Source organism: Giraffa tippelskirchi, chromosome 1, assembly GCF_054371585.1.
Source record: "Giraffa tippelskirchi isolate mGirTip1 chromosome 1, T2T-mGirTip1v1.2.pri, whole genome shotgun sequence".
Classification (NCBI taxonomy): domain Eukaryota; kingdom Metazoa; phylum Chordata; class Mammalia; order Artiodactyla; family Giraffidae; genus Giraffa; species Giraffa tippelskirchi.
In genome coordinates this window covers 3,435,001-3,460,193 of record NC_137275.1, presented here as the reverse complement: position 1 = coordinate 3,460,193, position 25,193 = coordinate 3,435,001, and the positions used below count along the sequence as shown (strand labels likewise).

The 25,193-nt window shown below is 55.9% G+C and overlaps 1 protein-coding gene and 1 long non-coding RNA gene across 51 annotated transcripts in view; one reads left to right on the top strand and one right to left on the bottom strand.

Annotated features, from left to right (window-relative positions):
• Positions 1–651: 651 nt before the first annotated feature.
• The window catches only part of ABLIM2 (actin binding LIM protein family member 2), a 161,358-nt gene continuing 136,816 nt past the window's right edge, over positions 652–25,193 (bottom strand). For 19 of the 50 annotated variants that reach the window (XR_014078878.1, XR_014079147.1, XR_014079153.1 and 16 more), the window contains 3 exons: positions 20,856–20,910; positions 18,908–18,988; positions 652–2,408 (listed from right to left, as the gene is read on the bottom strand). Coding sequence is in view for 11 of the 50 variants with exons in the window: in XM_081577592.1 (XP_081433718.1) it covers positions 18,943–18,988; positions 20,856–20,910 (101 nt within the window). In the remaining 39 variants the exon portion in view is untranslated. Of the gene's footprint in view, positions 2,409–18,907; positions 18,989–19,144; positions 19,208–20,835; positions 20,911–25,193 lie in introns of all 50 variants that reach the window. The other 31 variants (XR_014078864.1, XR_014079118.1, XR_014079123.1 and 28 more) reach the window with 4 other exon arrangements.
• On the top strand, positions 9,926–15,905 carry LOC145541871 (uncharacterized). The gene is made up of 2 exons (XR_014079386.1): positions 9,926–10,098; positions 14,854–15,905. It is a non-coding gene; the product is annotated as an uncharacterized LOC145541871 (long non-coding RNA).

The window sequence follows — 25,193 nt, the reverse complement described above, 5'->3', positions numbered from 1 at the left end:
CTAAGAGAACTCGGTGTTTTGTTGTCTGAGGCTCCAGGGTACGGTTTTTGTTAAAGCAGCCTGAGTGAACAGAGGTGAAGTTTACAAACTGTTTCATCCAAGGGCAGCAGCTGCTAACCTACTGGGCAGGTTCCCTTCCTTTCCTTAGCCATGAGCTCCAGGGCCACAACCAACAGCCTGCTTGCGGATCCTGGGATGCTGTCTCCAGCCCTGTGTCCACTCCTGTCCCCGCGGCCTGGAACACCCGTCCCTTCGTTGGCCTCCAGGAATACGTCCTGATCTGGCAAGACTTAAGTTTGGCAGCGCCTTCTCAGAAAGCTTCCCCTGACCTCTGGGGTGTTCATGGGGCCTCCTTCGGGGACCTTCCCCAAAGGGTCAGTCTTATCATGGTCTGTGTGCTGGTCTGCTTCCCCGGCCTGACGGGGCTGGGTATCAGCATCTTTGGCCTGGGTGAGGGGCTCAGGGCCCCAGCCCGAGGGGCTGCCTCTGCCAGGGCTATCCTAGGGCCATCCCGAGGCCGACAAGGGGTCTGTCCTGCCCCTGGCTCTGTGGCCGCTTCCAGGACACAGATGCCCTCCCCAGGCGCTGGCAGCAGAAGGGGGCCGTGGCTAGAAATGACAGGCATTTATAAGAAGTGGCTTTTCACTTTCACACGTTGTAATACATCACCCTTTATTTTTTCCAGGCTCCCCTGGTCTGACAAGACGCTCACTAGTGAGAAAATAGGGGTCTCCAGCGGCATGGGCTCAGATCGCGACGTGGAGGGAAGCATATACTAGATGCTGAGAAACCCCCTCCCCAGCCAAGCCGCACTGGTGAGAAGCCGGGCACACAGCAGGACTACGGGGAGCTGAGTCACGCGGACTGAACAGACGGGAACGTGCAGGACGCACAGAAAGACGCGGCGGCACGAAGACAGGGCCCACACTCTGGGGACGCCTGTGCAGTGTTTCACAGGCCTCTCGATGCATGGTACAAACGTTCAGGCACCACACTCTACCCGCACGGCCGGCAGGTCCCCCTGCTGACTTTGCCGGGCTAGGCAGCATCTCCCATCCCTTCTTCCTGGAGAGTCTGGGTGTCGTTGGTCTCAGGACTGGACACCAGCCTTCTCTCGCTGGGGGTGTTTTATGGCGGGGAGGGGGGTGGGCAAAGTGGGACGCCACTGGCCACGTGACAAAGAAGATGAGCTGAAAGCTGCGTCAAGCGTTATCCAGGACCGTGGGAACCCTTGATTCGGGGGCTTTGGCCATCAGGGCAGGATGTTTTCTGCCAGACTTTGAAAACGACAGTGAGAAACACAGTGTGGCCATACTTTAGGTGTCCTTACAAACTGCGGTGTAGGGTGTGTGGGCAGGGTGGGTCTGCCTTTCGGGGTACCTGCGTGACAGGCCAAAAAGCAAAAGGAAAAAAGCACAAAGGAAACAGACCAGGAGTCCTGTGTATTAGGAACACACACAAATCCTGAAAGCACACAGATGCGAAGGTGGAGAATAAGGCTGGGGTGCGCTCCCTTTCAGCGGGACCATAAAATTAAACTCTTTATATATGTCGTTTTTGTGTTTAAGTAGGCTCTAGTCTTTAACAAAATAAAAACTTCTGTGTTAACTTTAAAGATATCGTTTAGGCATCTAAGGGATGAGCTGGAAGAGGAACGCAGCGCACGGAGGGCCCCGCAGAAGGTGCGCCTTCGGGTCGAAGGTCCTCCCTAAACACAGATTCATCACGAAGGCCGCAAAAATCGACCCCCACGCTCCTGACAGCCCCGGGTAGGCCCAGGGCAGGGGATGGGGGCCTGCGTGCCAGGCCGTGCCTCCCAGGCTGAGCAGGGCAGCCAGGCCATGGACCGGGTGCCCACCCACCGTGACCCGTCTGCGCCTGTCACTGACTGAGCCTCCTCAGGCGTCCAGTCCCGCCCTCTGTGCTCCCCGGGGCCCAGCGCGGGGAGGACGCTGCAGGGAGGTGGGAGGGTGGGCTGCGTGCGTCTAAGTGGCCCTGCATCTCCGGGCAGCGACCTCACCGCATCCTCCTTCCTGATGGCAAGCGGCAGCGGGGAAGGACAGTGCAAAGCCAGGGGTCTGGGCCGCAGACTGGGCGCGGGAGCGACGCTGGCAGAAACCAGAAACGGGGGCTCTACCTGCTCTGGGACCCTCTCTCACCTCCAGCCCCAGAAACCAGCCCTCCCCAAGCGCCCGCCCGCCGTGGACACAGAGAGGCCAGAGCCGAGTGCAAGAGGAGGGGGTCTGGTGGTTCCCGCAGGCGCGCCCGTGGTCAGCCCGCACCCCCCGGCAGCGTCAGAACAGCAGGGCTTTCTTCTTGAGGTCGTTCCTCTTCCAGAGGGCCAGGCGGTCGAACTCTTCCACGCTCATCCCAAACACTTCCCGGAACTCCTCGGGTGACAGGTGTCTCTACAAATGAAAAGGGAAACCCAGACGGGAGCAGTGAGCAACCTGGCTCCGGGGGGGGGGGTCTCCCTGAGCGTACCCGGGACCCCCTGGTTCCCTCCCTTCCCTCTGCATCCCCACCAGTCTGCTCTGGGGTGGACAGAAGATGGCCCAGAGGAAAGACGGATGCTGAGGGGACCCACGGTGAGCAGTTGCCAAGCAGGGGCCAGAGCCTTGACTCCCGACACCTGCAGAAGCATCTCCCACCGCAGACGGAGTGCAAATCAGGCCTGGAAAGGGCGGGTGGAGCACGGGGTACGCACACGTGGTCACGTGTACAGCTTCATTTCCTTCTCACGGCTGCTGTCTGAGCAGGAAGTGTCCCCACGGCTCACACGAGGACACGGAGGCAGACAGGCCCAGGCCTCACTTCAAATCCTCCCTGTCCACCCCCCACTCTGCTGTGTGACCCCGAGCGAGCTTCCTGTCTCTCTGAGCCCCAGTCCTGGGGGGCGCAATGGAGAAGCTGGACAGTGTTAAGGGCACGAGCGCCAGCTAGCCCCCCTGGAGTCTCAGCCTACTCACATGTAAATGGGGTCACTCTGGCACCCCCCAGAGTTGTGGGGTGAAGGGATCAGCACAGGTCAGCTCCCAGGGCTGAGCCTGGCCATGGGCAGGAACAGTGCGCCTTGGGCACAGTTATTACGATCTGAGATAGAGCCACCACCGTCGCCGCGACGCCACCTGAATTCTAGACTCTTCCTTGCAGGTGTCTGCTCCCTTCACCCCCATGTCTGTCTTCCTCAGTGGGTGCTGAGTAACTGCTTCTTGTCCTTCAAGACCCGGCTCAGGTGGGCACGGCACCCTCTCCTGGTGGGCTTCCTGGGAGGAGTGAGGCCGGCCCCCCACTGCCTGGGAGGAGCTGGGGAGAAGCTGGAAAGGGGGGGACAGCCTGCAGCAGCAGGGGTCGAGCTCCGGCCCCAGAGGACCTGGTTCAAAACCCCCTCCCACCCCCATGTAAGAAGTGTGGCTTCCGTGAGGCTGCGTGGAAACCAGCCTGGCCATTCCTCCACACGCTTAGCAGAATCACCTCAAGACCCATCAGATCCCAAAAGACCAAACCAGACTCACACGGGTACCTTCACACCCGTGTTCACAGCAGATTATCTGCACAGGTCCAAAGCAGAAACAACCCAAGTGCCCGCTGAAGGACAAAGGGATGCGCAAGATGAGGTCGATTGAGACCTGGAACATGACTGATGAGCGCTCAGTCGCAACCAACGCTTTGCGAGTCCACGGACCATAGCTCGCCAGGCTCCTCTGTCCATGGGATTCTCCAGGCAAAAACACTGGAGTGGGTTGCCATGCCCTCCTCCAGGGGATCTTCTCGACCCAGGGGTCGAAAACCTAGTCTCCTGTACCTGCTGCATTGGCAGGCGGGTTCTTTACCACTAGTGCCATTGGGAACATGATTCATCCATAAAAAGTCATGAAGCTCTGACCTTTGCTACAACACAGATGGGCTAGGAAACAGGCTAAGTGAGTCCATTTGTAGGAAACATCCAGAGTGGGGAAAATCCTCAGGGACCACAACCAGCTCAGTCATTGCCGGCAGCTGGGAGAGAAGGGGGCTGGGGAAGAGCTGGTCGGTGGGCGGGCGGTTTCCTCCTGGACCCAACAAGCACGTTCTGGAATCCCGCAGAGGTAGTGGAGGTCACACAACACTGAGAGTGTGCTAAAGGCAGTCAACCGTACACTTTAAAATGGCTGCAACTGTGAATTTTATCATTAAAAACCCAGTTCCTGCCAGAAAAAAGAGTGCTTTCTGGAATTTAAAAAACACATCCTACTAAAGGTTACTGTGATGACCAAGAGAGAAAATGGCGTGAAGACACGTGGGGAACGATGGAAAATGGACACAACCATCACCGACAGGCACGTCACCCACAGAAACCACAGCCCTGTGTGACGTGCACTGGCTTTGGAGCCCAGTCACTGGCATGACGCGGCAGAGGGGACTCAAGGGACCCTTTTATGCTGAGTCACAGAAAGTGTGCGTCGCTCAGTCGCGTCCAACCCTTTGCGACCCCATGGACTGTAGCCCACCAGGCTCCTCTGACCCTGGGATTTCCCAGGCAAGAATACTGGAGTGGGTAGCCATTTCTTCCTCCAGGGAATCTTGCTGACCCAGGGATGGAACCCATGTCTCCTTCACTCCAGGCAGAGTCTTTACCATCTGAACCACCAGGGAAGCTCTAAAGTCCCTCCTAATTGAACCTAGGCCTGGAGTCCTCAGAACTGGGACACACAAGCAGACACACGCAGACAGGTGCACACAGACACACCGACACACACATCCCATCCAGCTAGCCTCGGCCGGGGAGGGGCCGTCCACTGCCTGCTGCCATCTCAGACCTGCAGATGGGAACAGGGTCAGACACATAGTCCCACCCACGGTGCTGAGCCCAGGGTCTCCCGACCAGCTGGGGAACCCAACAGCTCAGCCCACGGGGCTTCAGAACCGTCATTCCAGAGAGCAGCACCAGCTTCCGGGTACAAGTCACGACCTTCCCTGCGACTGTGGGACCAGCAAGGTGCCAAAGAGGAAGAATAAGGCGAAAGCCACCTCCTTCTACTGGGCCTGTGTCGAATGGGTGCCTGACGCAGAGTCCCAAGGCCCCCGGAGGCGAGGCCGGGGTCGGTTAACAGGAGCGCAGGGGGGTCAGAGAAAGATCAGAGGCCTGAGTGGGATGCTGTTCCTCAGGGCACAGCCCCGGGGAGGTGGGGGTGAGGGGGAAGGCCCCGAGGTGGTGGTGGACAGGGATCCTAGGGAGAGGTGGAGTGGGCTCACGGGGTGGCATCCAGCGCCCCTGCAGCCTATGGTCTCCTGTTTTAGGGCCCTTAGGTGGGTCCGGGGTCGGGTCTCCCAGGTGAGGACACGCGGGAGGGAGGAGAGAGGAGGGGACCTGCAGAGGCCGTGGTGTTCTAAGCTGGGAAGGGCAGAAGGGCGCGGTGAGGGTGGCCCTGTGCTCTCCACCCAGAGGGCCTCCCGCTAGTACAGGGGGGCAGTGCAGGGCCCGTGGGCACTGCAGGGCCCAAGCAGCTTGTCCCTCACTCCCGGCTACAGCTCTGGGGTCTGTAGTGCAGTCTTACCGCCCCCGCCTGGTCCCACTGCCTCCCAGGGGAGAAGGGCCTGAGGCGCCCTGCTCCTGGCAGCTGGCCACTGGCATTGAAGGTAACCCCACTCACGGCAGAGTCACGACCCCCGTCCAGGGCTGTTTGCCTCCTCAACTGCCTGCCAGCTGGTGCTAGTTGAACCCGCCTACCAGTGCAGGAGATAGGAGAGATATGGGTTCGATCCCTGGGTCAGGAAGATCCCCTAGAGGAGGGCATGGCAACTCACTCCAGTAGTCTTGCCTGGAGAATCCCATGGGCAGAGGAGCCTGGTGGACAATAGTCCATAGGGTCACAGAGGGGGACACGACTGAAGTGACTCAGCACACACGCATTGTCTGCCACAGAACACAGCCGGCCCTAGAGGCTTTCTGACCCCGGCCCAACTCCCCCAGTCACTGGCTCCTGAAGGCTCCCTGGAGGAGGCAGGCCTCCCCTCCACCCCAGGTACCCACCAAGGCCAGGCTTGGACAAGCTCCCTCGTGAGCCGGCAGGAAGGAAGCCTGGGGCACGGCGCCTGGGCAGAGGGACATTCTGGGACAGCCCTCACTTCTGGGACGCACCGTCTTCCCCAGGAGCGCCCCTGGGAAGGAGGCATGGGAGAGGCCCCACGTGCTCAGCTGGGGGTTGGCCTGTTGGTCACTGTCCAGGACGGGATTGTGCAAAGGCCTTGGGCCCAGGAGCCAGACTCACGGGAACCCTGTCCTGGCTCCAGGCCTGCCCAGCTGTGCAGAGCAGCACGACCTCAGCTGTGATGTCTATAAAATGAGAATTATCTGTGCCTTCACCCCATTCTTCCTCTGCCGGGAATACCAGCCCCTCCTGGTCCACCCGAGTAACCGCCCCCTCACCCCCCGCCCCCAGACCTGGGTCTGAGTCTCAGCTCCTCCAGAAAGCCTCTCCTGACTGCACCATCACCGCGGGCTCCCAGGCCCTCAAGCCTCCTCCTTCCCGTGGTGTGAATACTCACACCACAGCCAGTTTCAAGCTTCCAGGAGTTGCTACTGAATAAGTTGGAAGGAGGCGCCCAGGGGAACTCGTTGTAGAATGTGCCTTCCACGCAGATGCGATGGCGGTGGCCCACCTTGAGAACACCAACGGTAGTGAAAAGTGGCAGAGGAATTAGGGAGAGGAGGCGTTGTCTCTATTACCTGTGGTTTAAATATCATTTATGAATCTCAAGTACACTTGATGTGCTTTTCAGTAATGGCTGAGTTTAACCACCAGTGTGGAAACTGCTTGAAAATTTAACAGGAGTAGCTTCACAGCCACTGATCTGAGCGAACTGTACTATGGTTCCCTCAAGGAACGCCCCAGGGTGGGAAGGGGGACCTGTGTGCCCAGGACCCTGCACAGGCTGCTTCTGGGTGGTGCGGTGATGGGGGAGCTGGGAGGGCTGGAGACGGCTCTCTCCTCACTCACTTGTGGGGCATCAGGTGCCGGGAGGCAGAAGGAAACCAGACCGGGCGCCCCCACCCCACAGAGGTCTCACACCTGCCAGGGAGGAGGGCCAGAGAGCAATGAAGTCCATCTGAGGGTCACAGATCTGGAGGCCTCGATGCCCTGTGAAGCATCAGTGACATTTCCACCAGCATCTCACGGCCATAGGTAGTTTTCTGAGGACGAGGACCTGACTTCACCGTGAGAAATGGAGTATTCCTGCCATGTCAGTAAACAAGGATGTCACAGTCCATCAGCGATTCTGGCCCTCTGAAGGCAAATTTCTGAGCCCTAAGGGCACTCAGGAAGGAAAACAATGCCTGCCATCCAACAGCCATCAGAGTGCAGTCACTCGCTGCAGTGAGCACAGAGGAACTCAGGATATGAAAACAGGCAGGATTCTGGCCCCAGGAGCAGAGATGCACGTGGAAGGAATGACTTCCATGAGCCCAGACTCTTCGCTTTCCCATACACCTTCCCACACAGAGAAAAGTGCTGAATTCCTTAGCTTGAGATATCTGCTGCGTGCTGAATCGCTTCAGTCTTGTCTGACTCTTTGCGACCCTGGGGACCATAGGCCCCCAGACTCCTCTCTGCCATGGGATTCTCCAGGCAAGGATACTGGAGTGGGTTGCCCAGCCTGCCTCCAGTGCATCTTCTTGACCCAGGGATTGAACCTGCGTCTCTTATGTCTCCTGCATTGGCAGCCGGGTTCTTTACCACTAGCACCACCTGGGAAGCGCTTGAGATATCTGGTTTTCTTTAATTCACAAAAATAGTTTTGATGTTCCTGCTACCCATGTGTTATGCTGTGCTGGGCTAAGTCACTTCAGTCATGCCCGACTCTGTGTGACCCTTCGGACGGTAGCCCACCAGGCCACTCTGTCCATGGGATTCTCCAGGCAAGAATACTGGAGTGGGTTGCAATTTCCTCCTCCAGGGGATCTTCCCAACCCAGGGACCGAACCCACGTCTCTTACATCTCCTGCTTTGGCAGGCAGGTTTGGTATCACCAGCGCCCTGCATCCTCTGTTGCAAAACTTCCATATAACTTGACTCCTCCCCTCCTCTTTGGAGCGATTCTCTCAGGGCTACTTGAGATGCTGTCTCCCAGGCTTGAAGTCCTCAAAATTCTCACTGAACAAAACATAACTCTCCACGTTTAGGTTGTGACTTTTTTTTAAGTCGACAAGCTTGGAACTGGCTCCATCAGCCAGGGCTCCCTGGAGACAGGATTCAGTAATGATGAACCTCTGCTCACAGCAAGAACTCATCGAGGGACCAAGGGATGCACGGCTGTCCAGATGCACACCTGAGCTCACACCCAGGGAGGTGGCAAGTGTGCAAGGTGGTGGTGCCCACAGGATGCAGACTGAGCCTCAGACGGGGACATCTCCTGCATCACACAGCCCCAGCAAGCAGCACTTGCAAACTCGGACCTTCAGGCCAGGGGTCCAGGGCTCTTTCTGAGAGGCTGCCCCCAGCTGCTCCTGGGGACCACATGTGGGTCAGATGGGCAGGTCCTTGTAGCCGGGGGTGGGGCTACCCTCCCCATGGCCAATGGGCCCACGGAGGCCTGTCCACTCAGGCCAAGCCACCAATGCTGTCCCCTGGTGGCAGCAATCCCCAACTCTTTCTGGATCACAGACACTCTGAAACATTAATGAAGCGGCCCATCTCGGTAGAATTACGCGCCCTCATACACCCTTAGCATCCAGGCTTCAGGAGGCGCCACGGACGTCCTGTGGTCTACTTGGGTGAAGGAGGGAACAGACAGTACAGGCTCCATCTTGAAAGCAGGACCCCATCTCGGGCCAGACTGCGGACTTTGAACTCTATGCCCAGTATCTATGGAGACGAGATACCAACGGGAAAACCAGGCCCCCGGAAGGAAGAGCCCAGGGCTTGTACCTAGACTCTCCCTCACCTAAAAGAATACCCTAATTGTCTGTGTAACCGAAAAGAATCATACACTCTATTATGCTTATTGGGGTCTGACCACAGGCCTACTGATAATTGTCCACTGTTAACTACCGAGGCTTAAGGCATATGAATCCTGGGTTAACTTTGATTGTATCTTTCTTTTCCTTTGTTCAGACTAGTTTCAGGGAATTTGGGGAAGCAGGTTTGGGCATGTACACTTAGGGTATATAAGGTTTTCACAAAAACTGGTCGGGGTCCTTGGCTAAGAGGAGACTCTGCCTTAGACTGCCGGTATAATAATCTGCATTCCACTATCTGCATTGTCCTTCTGAGTGAGTTTGTTTCCCAGAAGGCGTGGCTACAACATGGGGACCCCATCATCCCCCTGCACTGATGGGGAAGCAGTGCCAGGCTCGGGAAGGGACTTCACGACATTTGCTGCCATCCTCACCCGCCCTGAGAATCTGCTCTCATCTCACAGCCTCTGGAAGCCCAGGCTCAGAGAGGTCCCGAGCCTCGCCCTGGGGCATGCAGCCTGGGCGTCAGGTCAGGAGGCTCGGGAGCCGGCCCTTCCCTCAGTCCTGACCGCCTGCCTCCCAGCGGCTCCTGGAAGCATCCCGGGCTTTGTGGTGAAGGCCCGTGGCCTGGGCTTGCCCAGCTTGCTGGGACTGGCCTGTCTTGATTCCCCTGCAGGCTTTCATAGTCCCACCACCTCACCAAGCTCAGATGCTCACTGCAGCCCACCAGCCACCACCGGGCCCCCTGCTCCAGGGGTGCTGAGCGGGTGGGCTCAGGCCCAGAACCCCTCAGCCTGTGACTCTAGGGGCTGTGTCCCTTCAGAGGTCTGGGTCCTGAGGCCCTGTCTGCAGAGGACACTCCTGCTGAGCAGGGTCCATGCTCCTTGTTCCTTGACCATCATCACCATGATGACATCATCACCATGAAGACATCATCACCACAATGACATCATCACCAAGACGACATCACCACAATGACATCATCACCAAGACGACATCATCACCACGATGACACCATCACCACGATGATGCCATCACCATGATGACATCATTGTTGTCATAAGGACAATGGCCCTTGCCGTCTGTGGAGTGTTCCTCTGTGCCAGACAAGGGCCAGGAGCTCTCCATCACCAGCTTCTGACCTCGCCATAGCTTACCGGGTAGGATGGGGACGGAGGCTCAGAGATGTGGACTGACGTGGATGCCAGGTGGCCCCGAGGCCCTGCATCACCATGTCCTCACCCACCTCTCCCACCACGGCTCTGCCCCATGGAGGGCATCTATAAGTTCTGAAACATGCCAGGCTCTCTGCCATGCAGAGCCTGCAATGCTCTTCCCCTACTTCACAGAGCAGCTCCTCCTCCTTCTGCAGGTCCCAGCTCAAATGTCCCCTCCTCCCAGGGGGCCCTCCTGGGTTGCACTAGCCAAGCAAGCAGGCCCTGGGCCCTGTGTGTCCCTCAGTACTGAGCATGGCTGACCTCATCTGTCTCAGCCCCTCTGGGGCAGCACGGGCCTGATTCCTGTCCTCATCCAGGGATGGATGATCTGTTCTTTGCATCCCTGAGTCCAAATCTGTGCTCTCACGTCCCTGGTCACGCTGCCTCCCAGCTCCCCCTCCTGCAGCAGGGCCTGCCCTTCTCTCCGCACGCCTCCCTCTTCCCTCCCCACCCTCCACCCCTAAAGTCCTACCACTTGTCCTGGCCTTCCAGGACGGCTCATGTTTGTTCTCTGTGTCTCACCAGGAGGCCCTAGGGTCCTGGAGGCTGGAGCAGACCCGTCTCCCAGACACATCTGCGTGGCTGGGAACACAGTCACCATCAGTCTGTGGGTTTCTTGTGAGACCCATCAGACCGGTCGGATGAGTCTAAACAAAGGATGTATTCTTTAACTCAGGACCTTGTGTTTCAGGTGCATTCCCTGCTTGAGCAAACTCAGGTGTGCATTTAGCCCCAGGGTCTGGCAGAGGCACTCCTGAAACCACAGCTCCACCGGCGGGGAGTTGCTCAGCCCTGCCTCTGCCAAGTGCTCAGAAAGGAGCACCCTAGGGACTCCAGCCTCCAGGCCTCAGGAGGACACACCCTCCTTCCACACCTATTCATCTGCCAGCCTTGCTCTCTGCAGGAGTCAGCCAGGCCAGGCAGTCCAGGGATGGTGAAGGTATTCTGTCCACGTGGTCATGCCTACAACCAGCCTTTAAGTGAAGATGCAGTGGCTGCTTCCACTCTGCCGGGGCAAACACTAAGGGTTTCCCAGAGGAGGAGGAATTCTGCCTCTGCTTGTCAGCTCCTCCCTGAGTGTCCAGTCGACTGCACTGCCCTGTGGATGTCATACTTGCCAGCCCCACAGGAAGCCAATTCCTTAAATTAAATTTCTTGGTGTTGGATTGGCCAAAAAGTTCATTCAGGTTTTCCATAACATCTTGCAGGAAAATCCAAACGAACTCTCGGGCCAACTCAATACTTGTCCGTCTGCGTCTCTCTATGTCTGTCTGTCTGTCTACTCATCTGTCTCCTGTTGGTTCTGCTGTTTCTCTGGAAGGCCCTGGCTGACATACTTTCCTACCTAAGGAGCAGACTGTGTGCTCTGGGAGGTTGGCATGTGGAAGAGGGGTTAGAAATCAATATTCAATACTGTAATTAATCTGGGAAGACATACAGCAGAGTGGCCCCGTGTGACATCTTAACCAGAAGCCCAGATCTGCTTCCTAGAAGCCGCAGGCCTGGGGACATCCTCCAGCCTTCTCTGTACCCACTACACTGAGTTGTGAAAACCAAGTACACCAACGTGTCGAGTGTTTGGAACAACTTGGCAGTGATGATCCAGTGCTTATTAAATAAGCCAAATCTGATAAATCTTCAAACATCCTGCTTTTTCCCAGTACCAGGCATCCAGGAGGGACCTCCCTTCTGTGGGTGACCAAGCCTGTGCCTGACCTGCCTCCATTCACCCCCAGCCGCGTAGCTTTTCCACGAAGTGCTCAGCAAGCACTGTCGCGCCAGCCCATAGCGCTCCCGTTTCCACGGAAACCTTTGTCTAATGCGCACTGGTTGGTAAAGAGGGGGTGACATGGACAAGACAATCGAAACTGCACATCACACCTGCCTAGGGCTCTCTCATGGCAAGCGCTCCTCACTCCTGAACAACTGAATAAACACTCAAACCACCCAGCCAGACAGGCACAGCGATGTCATCTGATGACTCAGAGGGGCTAAGTAACCAGTCCAACGTCACACAGCTAGACATTATGGAGACTGATTCACACCCAGGTCACCGGGACCTGAGGTGCTCTCTCCCTCCACCAGGGTGCCACCTTTGGACGGCAAGAGGCTGACACAGAGCGAAATGGCCATGTCTTTCGGCAAATGCTGGGCGTAAGAGTGCAAGGCTGGCCTTAATAAGTGGACGCTGAAGTCTGCTGAGGGCAGGCAAGGCTCTTCCCCTTGGGGTGGAAGCTCCACGAATGGCAGACCCTCAGAGGGCATCTGCCAAATGCAGGAGGGCCCAAGAGCCCCCAAGGCACGAGCCCCTGGGTGCTGGAGTAGGGTGAGGACCCAGACCCTCCGGGAGAGAAAGTGCTGGATCTCAGACATGGCATTAAACTGGCCCCAGGAGGGTCTCCCTGGGAAGCCTGGTCCTCGCCCTGCCCATGGGGATCCAGGATTCATCTGACTGTTGTCCGTGTGAGAGCGGGGAGGCCCACCACACCCTTTCCAGACTCCTCCTCGAGTCACTGACCTTCACTGAGCACCTACTATGGGCTACCCGGTGCCCACGTGGCGTCTTTCTCTTTGCCAGGCTGAGAGTCCTGAACTCCCGTCCATGCCTCACAGGCCAAAGCATCGGTCATCGGCAGAATCTGGGTGCGTCCTGCCGAACACAGTGACCGCCATGTGTCCACCACCCCATCCCCCCACCCTGGAGTCACCCCAGGCGTGTCCCTGCCCCTCCCTACAACACCCTCCCACCTCGACCCCCAAATACGGCCTGAACCCACCCTCTTCTCACCTCAGCACTGCCACCGCCCTGTCCAAGATGCCACCAGTTCTGGCCCAGACCACCAACCGCCTCTTCAACAGCCTCCTGTGTGCACACAGCCAGCCCCGGCTTCACAGTGCAGCCTCAGGCATGGTTTTGAATACAAACGTCGTCCTCCAACTTGAAACTCATTGCTTTTTGGCTAGAAACCAAACTGCTTAAGCTAAGCTCAGGACCCCACAAGGCTCGGCCCCTCCTCCCCGTCACCTGCTCAAGCACAGCCTCTGCTGCGTCCTGCCCCAGAGCCTTTGCACCTGCTGTGCTTGCCTGAAATTCTCCTACCTGCCACTCTCACCTTGTGTGCAGGTACACACACACACACACACACACACACACACACACACACACGTTCAGGCACACTTACCACACCCACTTAACTGTTCAGTTCAGTTCAATTCAGTCACTCAGTCATGTCTGACTCTTTGTGACCCCATGGACTGCAGCACGCCAGGCCTCCTTGTCCATCACCAATTCTCAGAGCTTACTCAAACCCCTGTCCATTGAGTCGGTGATGTCATCCAACCATCTCATCCTCTGTCGTCCCCTTCTCCTCCCGCCTTCAATCTTTCCCAGCATCAGGGTCTTTTCCAATGAGTCAGCTCTTCGCATGATGTGGCCAAAGTATTGGAGTTTTAGCTTCAACATCAGTCCTTCCAATGAATATTCAGGACTGATCTCTTTAGGATGGACTGGTTGGATCTCTTTGCAGTCCAAGGGACTCTCAAGAGTCTCCTCCAACACCACAGTTCAACAGCATCAATTCTTAACTGTATCCCTTTTAAAATGCTCACGGGCCCTCGTTCCTCTCCTGTAGAGGCCCCATCTCGGGCTATAATTTTACATCCTCATTTGTCATCAGTTGATGGACGTCTGCCTCCCCGTCAGGCTGAGTCTGAGGGCAGCACTCCTGCTGGCTTTGGCTCACCATGCATCCCCAAGGCCCGGCTCGATGCCTGGCCCATATTCACCAGGCTAGTGAGGCTCAGCCAAACACTCTGCGATAAGGATGGATAACAAGCTTTGACCACTGACAGACAGAGCGGTCCTCCTTCCAGGGACTGACCCCACATCCCTGGTGGTGGGTGGTGTGTGGGCACCACCAGTTGTCCCCCCACATCCGCCATCTCCCCTTGCTGGGCACACAGCAGACCCACCGCTTTGCTAGGTGACGGAGCCCCAGCCAACAGCCTGTCATCCACAGCCTGGTCCCTGCGACCCTCCCCTGCATGAGATGGGAACAGAGCGGGACCCAGTGGGGCTCCTGGGCTTGGAAGCCTTCCCCTGTCCCCTGTCTGTCAGGGACAGACGCCAGCCTCCGTGACCTCCCCTGGGTCTTAAAGGGAAGATTCAAACAGCTGCTAACCAGGGAAGGGAGGGGATTCAGAGACACAGGAGGAGCAGGCAGGAAGCCACAGTGCAGCCTTGGGAGGGTCCTGGTTTGCCTCAAGGGATGCACATAATACCTTTTGAGCTCTTTATAGAATTACTGCTCAGAAGGTAAAGAACCTGCCTGCAATGCAGAAGATGCGGGTTCCATCCCTGAGTCAGGAAGATCCCCTGGAGGAGGAAATGATTCTCCACTCCAGTATTCTTGCCTGGAAAATCCCATGGACGGAGGAGCCTGGCAGGCTATAGCCCTTGGTGTGGCAAAGAGCTGGACACAGCTGAGAGACTAAAACTTTCACTTTCATAGAACTAGTAGGTTGGTGAGAAAGTAATTGTGATTTTTACACTGTTGAAATTTGCCGTTTGATAGTAGAATACATTCTAAATAAATGTTGTTATGTTATATATCATTTTAATATGCATTTCTCGCTTTATTTATTTATTCATCTTTGCTAATGACTTGTTCCTTGCTATTTATTTTATATTTATTGTAGACGATGGAAATGATGGTGTTAGACAAAAAGCAAATTCAAGTGATTTTTCTTATTTGGATTCAAAATGGGTCATAAAGCAGAGGAGACAACTCACAATATCAGTAACGCGTTTGGCCCAGGAACTGCTAACACGTGCCTGTACAAGTGCAGTAGTGGTTCGAGAAGTTTGGCGAAGGAGACGGGAGCCTTGAAGATGAGGAGTAGAGTGGCCGGCCATCGAAGTTGACAACAACCAACTGAGCGCCATCATCGCAGCTGATCCTCTTACAACCACACGAGGGGCTGCTCAAGCACTCAGCGTCGACCACTCTACGGTCGTTCAGCACTTAAAGCAAACCGGAAAGGTGAAAAAGCTCGGAGCCCCCGAGCTGACCGCAAATCACAGCAACTGGCGCTCTGAAGTGTCTTCTCTTATTCTGCACAACAACAGTGGGCCATTTCTTGATCGGATTGTGACGTCTGACAAAAAGTACATTTTATACAACAACTGGCAATGACCGACTCAGTGGGTGGACCGAGAAAAAGCTCCAAAGCACCTCCCAAAGCCAAACTTGCACCAAAAAAGAGTCATGGTCAATGTTTAGTGGTCTGCTGCCTGTCTGATCCGCTACAGCTTTCTGAATTCCATCGAAACCATTTCATCTGAGAAGTATGCTCAGCAAATCGATGAGATGCTATGAAAACTGCAATGCCTGAAGCCAAGAATGGTCAACAGAAAGGGGCCAATTCTTCCCCATGACAACGCCTGACCATACATCACACAACCAGCACTTCAAAAGCTGAACAAATTGGGCTACAAAGTCTTGCCTCATCTGCCATATTCATCTGACCTCTTGCCAACCGACTACCACTTCTTCAAGCACCTCGACAACTTTTTGCAGGGAAAACGCTTCCACAACCAGCAGGAGGCAGAATATGTTTTCCAAGAGTTCATCGAATCCTGAAGCACAGATTTTATGCTACAGGGATAAGGAAATGTATTTCTCATTGGTAAAAATGTGTGGATTGTAATGGTTCCTATTTTGATTAATAAAGATGTGTTTGAGCCTCGTTATAAAGATTTAAAATTCACAGCCCCAAACCGCAATTACATTTGCACCAATCTAATAAAACCCCCAGTAAATGGAAGATGTCAGCATTCTTCATTCCAGGGAAGGCCACCTGAGGCCTTAAACTTAAATTAACCAGAAAAGCTCATCAAGAGATTGCCTGAGGCCAGATTAAATGAGTGCAGGCCCTGCAAACACCTTATCAGCAACTCCACCCTTGACCTAGAAAACTCAACCCTCTCAGGTTGGGACACACAGTCCCCCTTTGCCTGGCAGAGCAGTTCAGCTCTTCTTTCCTGCTTGACCCAAAGCCCTGTCTTGGAGATTCAATTTGGCAGCAGTACACAGAGGTCAAGTTTTTGGCAACAGAACAGGCCACGGGACTAGCACGCAGCTGTCTAAAAGGACGGGCAGACTCCCATGAACTGGCATGGAAAAGGTTCACAACAAATTTAAAAGAAACAAAGTAGGTGCCAGGCTGCGTCGACAGCCCGAGCCTGCTTATCCAAAACAGCATTCAGCTATCTCTGGGCATTTGTGAGAAATAAAAAAAAAAAAGATTTCCGGAAATAGGTCCGCCCCAGAGCTAGCAGGAGTTATGACTCGGTGGGGGAATTCCATGGAATGTTTACGTTCTTCTTCATATTTTTCTGGGCTTTTACAAGAGTTAGGAACTGTTTTTATATTAAAAATTAAGCTCTCTCCCCTGAGATGAAAACATTGCTGTATCTTTCTCTCCTGCTGGGACGCAGCCCACCCCCCATCCCCCGAGCCCCTCCTGGCTCAGAGCCCAGCTCCAAACCCTGGAGGATGTGGACATACCATGTGTGGCAGCACCTCCAATCTGCCTCCTGGCTTGGCTGAGATCAGGAAGAGAATGATTAGAGAGCAACACACACTCTGGGGTGTTCTTGGAAATGGGGGTGATGAAACTCATTACCCTCATGTACAAGGCTTTCTTTTTTAAAACGGGAAATGTTTACATGTATTAACCATTTGCTATTTTGCACCTTCATTCTGTATTGTAGCAAAATAAAGGGGGGGGAATGGGAGTTGGTGAAAGGGCACCCCACTGCCTGGGAGGGAAGCAGCAAGTCCCAACGGGCTGGTGATCCCACGGCCGCTGGTGGGTCAGGAGCAGGACTGTGGGCACCCCCCACCCCCGCCCCAGGGTGGGACTAGGAGCCCTCAGGGCATTCACGGTTTGGGAACAACCATGCACCACCATGGGTGCCCTGGAGGCAGGTCCCGACAGAGCCACACAGCCCAGAAGTTCCCTGTGTTACAGCAGGGAGACCTGAGCACACAGCTACCAAGGGCCCAACTTCAGCAGGAGCCAGAGTGTGTCCCCTGCAAAGCACTCAGGGGCTGTCACCGTGAGGCCCAGGTAGCGGCTGCCCTGGACCCCATCCTCCAGACCACGTGGCAGATACTCCCTGAGCTTGATTCGGGGCCTGCTCTGTTCATCCTGTAGCTCTTCATTCGTACGAGCTGCTGCTGCTGCTGCTAAGTCGCTTCAGTCGTGTCCGACTCTGTGCGACCCCATAGACGGCAGCCCACCAGGCTCCGCCATCCCTGGGATTCTCCAGGCAAGAATACTGGAGTGGGTTGCCATTTCCTTCTCCAGTGCATGAAAGGGAAAAGTGAAAGTGAAGTCGCTCAGTCGTGTCCGACTCTCAGCGACCCCATGGACTGTAGCCTACCAGGCTCCTCTGTCCATGGGATTCTCCAGGCAAGAGTACTGGAGTGGGGTGCCATTGCCTTCTCCGTCGTACGAGCTAGCAATTCCCTTTTAGCTTAAACCACTCATTGGAAAAGATCCAGATGCTGGGAAAGACAGAAGGCAGGAGGAGAAGGGGACAATAGAGGATGAGACGGTTGGATGGCCTCACTGACTCGATGGACATGAGTTTGAGCAAACTCCGGGAGACGGTGGAGGACAGGGAAGCCTGATGTGCTGCGGTCTGTGGAGCTGCTAAGTCAGACATGACTTAGCGACTGAACAACAACTTTTGGTCAGGCTCCATCATTGCAACAGAAGATTGCCACCCCACCCCACCCCCGCCACTGCTGCAGCCACACCAGCGTCCCCATACCTCCTTGCCACCACCATCTGGAGCCCTGGGTGAGGGGCTCTCGTGCCTCTCATGAGCACAGCCACCCACCTAGCAGATATCAACATCCTCGTCTTAAAGGGTGGAGATCAGGGCCCCATAGCGTCTGTCGGGAGCCCGAGACTGCGCTTCTTTTCACAGCGGCCTGGCCTGGACTCGGATGGGCTTCCACCTGGCAGGCCTTCTGAGCCCCGGCACTGATGAGGTCCCTAAGCCACATCCATGCCCTTACTGCTCCCTGAGCCCACCCCCACCCCCACAGCTGCTCCCAGCCCCCGGGGACAGACAAGGCCGGTGGCTCTGGGCCTTCAGGAGCCCCCAGACCCCTCACCCCTCTGAAGCCTTCCCAACACGGCTCGGGAGGCGCGGTCCATCATTGGACATTGGTTTCCTGGTGGGAAGGTGGTAAGGATAAAGGAAAGTTTTTATACATGCTGACCACCCAGGACCATGGCTCGTGGTGGGGCCTAGTCAACAGATGTCACCCACACACCCTCTGTGCCCTCATCTGGCGGGTCCTTTAAACATACCCTTGCTCCCGGGAGTTAAGCACCATTCAAGGTCAGGGTGAAGGTGATCAGATAAGAAACCAGGAACTGTGCTGATTTTCCCAGCGCTCAAGGAAGAGGCAGATGTTACCCAGTTAAGCACAGTGACCAAGCCTTCTCGGCCCCAAGCTGCTGCTGCAGCTGTGCGCCCCTTGGCAAAGCCATCTTTGTTGGGCACATAACCACGTTCTCCCATCTTGGAAACAACTCAGGTCCTTGACTCCGAGCCCATGGCTGGGCCCTGCACCATCACTGTGGGGACCTCAGGGGCGGTGCGTCAACACGCCGGATGCGGAGAGACGTGCCCCGCAGACGAGGCCCTCTACCCCTGGGGCCCCCTCACCTCCAGTCTTGTCCGATCCACGTCTTTGGGCAGCTTCACTCGGATCCGGTTTGTGACAATAAGGGCGTCATACGGATAGATCTGCAGGGAGAAGGAAGCCCAGGGTCACCCAGGGAGCGGGTGCATTTGTGAGGAAGGGGGCCAAGAGCTGAGTCGAGGTTAAGGAAGAGCTACGTACGTGCGTCCACATCTGACACACACATTTCACAGGAAAGCACAACAAAAGGAATGTTTAACCTGGGCAGGTGCGGAGCAGCGGGCAGAGGTCAGCGCGGGAGCCGGCAGCCCTTACCTTGTATTCTGTAAGAGAAGCAGAGACCACAGGGGCCAGCTTAGAACTCGCACGAGCTCGGCCCAAAGTGGGACTCGGCCCAAAGTGGGAGCGATCCCGCCCGGACCCCACCCTGCGGCCGGCCAGGCCACACCGCCTCCACCCCGCAGCATCCTCCGAGCTGGGGGGTGGGGAGGGAGGTCCCTGGGGTCTCCGTGGGAAGCCAGGAGCGGGAGGCATGGTCTGGAGACTGGAGGCCAGACTGGGAGCCCAAGGCAGCGCTGTGTTCTCTCTTGGCTGGGATGCTGTCTCCCCGGGGTGGGCCCTGCCACCCGCCCCCCGTTACCCGCCCCCGGACCTGCCTCAGTTTACCCCCGGGCTTACCCGCCTCTTACTGTCTTACTTTCTTCACCCTTCAGCTCCTCCTTTTAAATGCAGAGCCCCATACACTAGCTTATTAAAGATTTTTTTTTTCTTCCAGACTAAAAGTGGCTTGTTAAAAAAAAAAAATTCGTATGGATGAGCAGTCTCCGTGAGCACACATCCCCCACAGGGCGGCATCTCTGGGTCCTGGCTGCAAAGCCTCCCTCTCGGGCAGGAGACACCAGTAAGGGGCTCGGGCACTGGGCGGCTGGTCCCTGAACTTCCCCGTGTGCCATGCAGGGGCCTGGCCAGGCCAGCTCTGAGCCCGGAGACCTGGAGACCACTTGCAGGGTGCAGGCTGCGACTCCCTCCCCTCGCCCCCATTCCAACATCCAGCACGGACCAGCCCCGGAGAGCAGGCACCCGTCACCCTTGGGTAACAACCGGGGGTGAGCATCGCGGCCCTGCAGTTCAGGGCTGGAAGAGCCTCCTGGGCAGATACCGGCCACGTGACCGGGTCTCTCCAGTAACGCTGACCTCCCTGTGGGCCATCCAGCCGGGGTGAAGCCCCAGGAGGCTGCACTGTGAGTGAGCAGGCTGGGCGGGCATTACCCTTCCACTTTGCCTGCCTTGTGTGTGCTCAGCGGCTCAGCCGGGTCCGGCTCAGCCGTGTCCGACTCTGCGACCCCCACGGACTGCAGCCCGCCAGGCTCCTCTGGCCAAGGGATTCTCCAGGCTAGAATACTGGAGCGGGTTGCCATTTCCTCCTCCAGGGGGACTCTTCCTGTCCCAGGGATTGAACCCGCGTCTCCTGGGGCTCCTGCCTTGCAGGTGGATTCACAGAGCCACCTGGGAAGCCCCGAGGTGGCTTTTCCCGGAGGCTCTGCCTCCCTTACTGCCGTGGATTTGACAGTCGGTGTTTGGTTGGCCGCCTCCCTGGCCTGGGGTGGTCATTCAAACACAGATCTCTTGCCTGAGTGACCTGGAATGACAAGCTGGTCAGGACAGGGTGGGCCCGTGCTCCACAGCGGAGCACCGAGGGCAGGAGACGGGGGGGGGGGGCATTGAGTCAGCACCTGAGTTAGAGGGGGACACCCCAGGGAGAAGAGGAAGCATGTCAGGATGGAGGCGAAAACCGGTGTGACCGTGGCCGGAAGCGGAGGGGACACAGCTTCCCCGGCTTCCGACTCCCGGCTGCTCGGAGCCTTCTGCCGGTGGCCCTGGGGTGGTGGGGGGTCTCGGAACGAGACTCGTGGAACCCTGTCAGCTGCCCCTGCCCCAGCCAGAGACCCACGTGGTCCCCGCCTCCTGTACCTCGCGTGCCCCAGCTGGCATCCGGGTCTGCTCCACCAGGGCCCACATTGGCATTCTGGAAGAGAAAGAGAGAGGGCGGCAGGGGCAGGTTGCAGGGGGCACGCTGTCGCCAGGGTCCTGGCAGCCGGGCGGGGGAGGAGGGTCGGCCCCTGGTGCCCGCTGAGACCAGGCTCTGGAAAGGCCACAGGCTTCCCAAGAGCGGGTGTGCTCACGCGCCTCCCGCTGCCTTCAGGCCGCCCCTGCCTGTCCCACCAGCTCCTAAGCCACTGAGATGACAGCTCCCGGGTGCCTGCCCCTCGGCCCCACAGCAGGCCTGGACCCTGCGAGCGTCTCACCGGGGCTGGGGCTCCAACAAGGGGCCTCCGGGCCCACTGAACGAGCAGGTCCCAGGGGGCCGGGTGGCCGGTGTCTGTAAAGCCCCTGGCACAGACGCCGCGTGTCATGAGTGTGGCTGTGACATGTTGGCACTCAAGGGGTGGCACTCGGAGGGGCAGTGGACCTGGGAGCCCGGCCATGCCTCTCAGGTGCCTCCCTCACCTGTCCGGGGCATCTCAGCAGCCAACTCTGAAGTCTGGAGTTCTCGTTCCCTTTGCCCACCTGAAAAAGTCATCCTGCAAACCTCTACGGAGGGTCCCCGCCCTGCGACACGGGCACTGAGGTCCTGCAGGTCCATCGGCCCCTGCCCGGTCCAGTCTGTCTGGGCCTTGAGTCCTCTGCCCGCAGTGGAGGAAAACATTTCACTTGTGCTCACGTCTGACACCTGGTACAGCACCTGACCCGGGTCAGGGCTCTTGGCCAGTGCTTCTGAAACTGGGCACAGTGGTCAAATTTCCACAGAGGGAGCCCTGCAGTTAAGGGGGGCGGGTTACCTCCTCACCCTGGGTTGTGTTACAGGGAGAGGGATTCCAGCACTAATTTACTGTGAGAGGTGACCAGTGAGCAGCTGGTCACAGTCCTCGCGAGCGTGGGGCAGGGCGAGGCCTCCGGAAGCACCCAACACGTCCTTCATCCTGAGTGGGGGAAACCGAGGCCCAGAGATGCTGGGACGAGGCGTTGAGGCAGGTGAGCGCGTAAGTGGAGAGCTGCAGCGGTCTTTACGTGTCTGATCCTTTGTCCATCGCCAATTTTTTAAAAGTTAATTTGGATTTTTCAAGAACATTGTATTAGCATCTTGCTTATCTTGATTACTGAGTCCTTTGGTAAGAGCCTGGCACGCTGCACCCTAGACCCAGGCTGGGACCTGGGGCCGGGCAACCTCACACCCACCGAGCGGCCCATGAAGGACTCCCCTTGGGAGTTTCAAGAGCGATATCTGAGACGGTTTCTCAGGCTGCTGACAAGCATCCCCGTCCCTGCACCTGTCTGGATAGGGAACCTCCTGCACAAAGCAAGGCGGACCTGTCTCCCACCTTGGCCTTCTCCCCGGGCCTGTTCGGAATATGAAAGGGAAATGCCGCCGCCTAGTGCCCACTGCTCTGCATCGCAGGCGGCAAGCTCCCCGGCCAGGGAGCATCACCACCACCTGGGCTGTGGGAAACCCATTTCCGGGCAGCAGAATCAGCATCGTCTGGTCAGCCAGGCTCGCAGACAGGACAGAGACCCTCAGCAGGGAGGGGGGCGTCCCCCAGGGGGAGGGGGGGGACCTGTCAGTCCAGAGCAGGGAAAGAGCAGTCTACTCCTGACCTTCTAGGTGCCCAGTGTGGGGGGACATTCATGTCCTCCTTGGTGCAGGGGAGCCTCGGGCCTCTGGCTCAACGTGTGGGCTGGTGGAAGAGCTAAGCAGCCTGGGGGGATCCCGCAAAGGCAGCACCCACAGGCACACCCCTAGCTGATCCCTCTGCAGTTCTCAGCAGAGAACAGAGAATCTAAAAGCAACCAACTCTTTACCTCTCCCATTTGTCTTGTGTTATTAGGTGCCAGCTGCCCTACACACACGTTCACTCATCTTCCTGCTGCTTCAGGAGGTGGGCATTATTATTAGCATGCAATGGCTGAGGCTCAGAGAAGTAAAGATGCTTGCCCAAGATCACGCAGCTAATACACGGAACTGTGAAAGATTTAACCGATGCTTTTTCGTTTCCAAAAATTATACTGGGATTGATAACAGGGAGAACGAAACTGTGGCCATTCACCACTGACTGTTGTTCTTTTCTTGCTAAAGCTCACGTTTTACTTAGGAGCCAGTGATGTGGAGGTAAGAAAGGGTGGAGACGTGCTTTTATAATAATTATTCATTTGGAAACTAGGCTTACAGAGCTTAGAATGTTTCACAGCCGACGTGTTATTTGTCCTAGTGATAACTGTGAGAGGCAAGGATGATTGTGTGTGTGTGTGTGCACTCAGCCTCTCAGTCACATTCGACTCTTTGCGACCCTGTGGACTGCAGCCTGCCAGGCTCCTCTGTCCTTGGGATTTTCCAGGCAAGAATACTCAAGGGGGTTGCCATGATTTTTTTTAAAGACTAGGAAATAGAGACTCGAAATTTAAGTAACTTGCCCACACACACACGCAGTATGTGGCAGAGCTGGGATCTGGACTCAGGGCTGCCTGATGCTAATGCATGTGTTCTTTCCAGCATCACAGTTGGAAAATATCAGACTTTTACACTTTGTTAAGGTCTCCTTCACAGTGATATACACGAGCATTTCTATTAATGTTTTACAGACATGTGAAGACTTAATTCAGAAGATACAGATTTTTCATACACTTATTAATTTTGTTCTTTGCACTATTAAATTGCTCTCTATACTTTTTTCCTTCACTAGATCCTTATCTGATTTCAAACGAGTCTTATTCAAAATGCTTTCCATACTTGCATTTTATCAAGGTCTCTGGCATTGCCATGTTGCTTGGTACATTTAAGTTTATGAATGCTGTAACTGATTTATAACATGGGTCATCAAGAACTAATTGTTCTCTCTTCATGCCACTAAAACTACTAGTTCACTTTAACCTTAACTTCTACCTTGTTCAGTGTTAGTCACTTAGCTGTGTCCAACTCTTTGGGACCCCACCAGGCTCCTCTGTCCATGGAATTCTCCAGTCTCTTAATAGCAGGCCAGGTGGCACATATTGGAACCAGTGCTCTCTGGTCCACAGGAAAGACTTTCACAGGTGGCTCTTTTCCCATTTATTCTACAGAGAGGTATGACTATCTACCACATGTCAGGCTCTGTGGCTGGCTAGTTAACAGGACATTTTAACAAGCTTTGGGACCTAGGGTGAAAGTGAAGGTAAAAGTCGCTCAGTCGTGTCCAACTCTTTACGACCCCATGGACTATACAGTCCATGGAATTCTCCAGGCCAGAATACTGGAGCAGGTAGCCCTTCCCTTCTTCAGGGGATCTTCCCAACCCAGGGATGGAACCCAGGTCTCCTGCATTGCAGGCGGATTCTTTACTAGCTGAGCCACAAGGGAAGCCCTTGTGGGACCTAGGGTGCTGGCTCCAAATCCATCCTGGAACAAGAACCAGGCGCATTTCCGCCTCCTGATTTACTAACTTCCTTCCACTTGACAATGAGAACAAATAACTGGTCCCGCCAGCCTCTGTGCCCTGGTCATCAGGAAGCTCGCAGCTGAGCTTCGATGGTTTTTCCAGACAGTGTTCTTTTGTGTGTTTCTGACATAATTTTCTCCCATTTCTTTCTTCTCCTCTCCTCTGGGATTTGGTCTCTTTGCATCTGTGCTTTTAATTTAGGTCGCCTAGAATCCTTTCAGAAAGTAAAAAAACAAACCAAGAAACAACTTAATCTGACATGGCTGAGCTGTAAAAGACTGGCCATCAATTATCCGGTCTTTCGGCCAAAAACCAGGCATACAATTATATAAGAGTCTTAGAAAGAGTGAGGGAAAAACATAGGAGAGAACATAAGTAGGGAAAAAAGAATCCCAAAGAAAAGTTAACAAGGATTTTCACCAACCTCCCAGCTAGTCTAATGTGAAAAGCTAAAAGTCCTCATGGGCTGATGAATTCCATCTTTATCGACTCCCTAAGATGTAGAGAAGGGCTCACAGAAGTGTAACACTCTGCTCCCCACCCTGAGGCCAGCAGGAGAAACATCCCGGGAGGGTTCAGCTGTCAACTCTGTGAAGCTTAAGCATCTGCGCTCTGCTCTAAGAGAGGCTTGGAGACGTGTCCCCGCCAGACTGTCTCCACCAGCTGTTCCCAGGCTCCTTGGGGGTGGAGCATCTGGAGGCCACGCTTTCCCTGCAGGTGCTGGGGGCCACTGACCAGCGCCCTTCCAGCATGGCAGCCAAGCGGGAACTCTCCCTAGACAACGCACGGCTCGGCCACCAAGGTGCAAGCCTGCAGGCGCTGACACTCATCCTCTTAACTG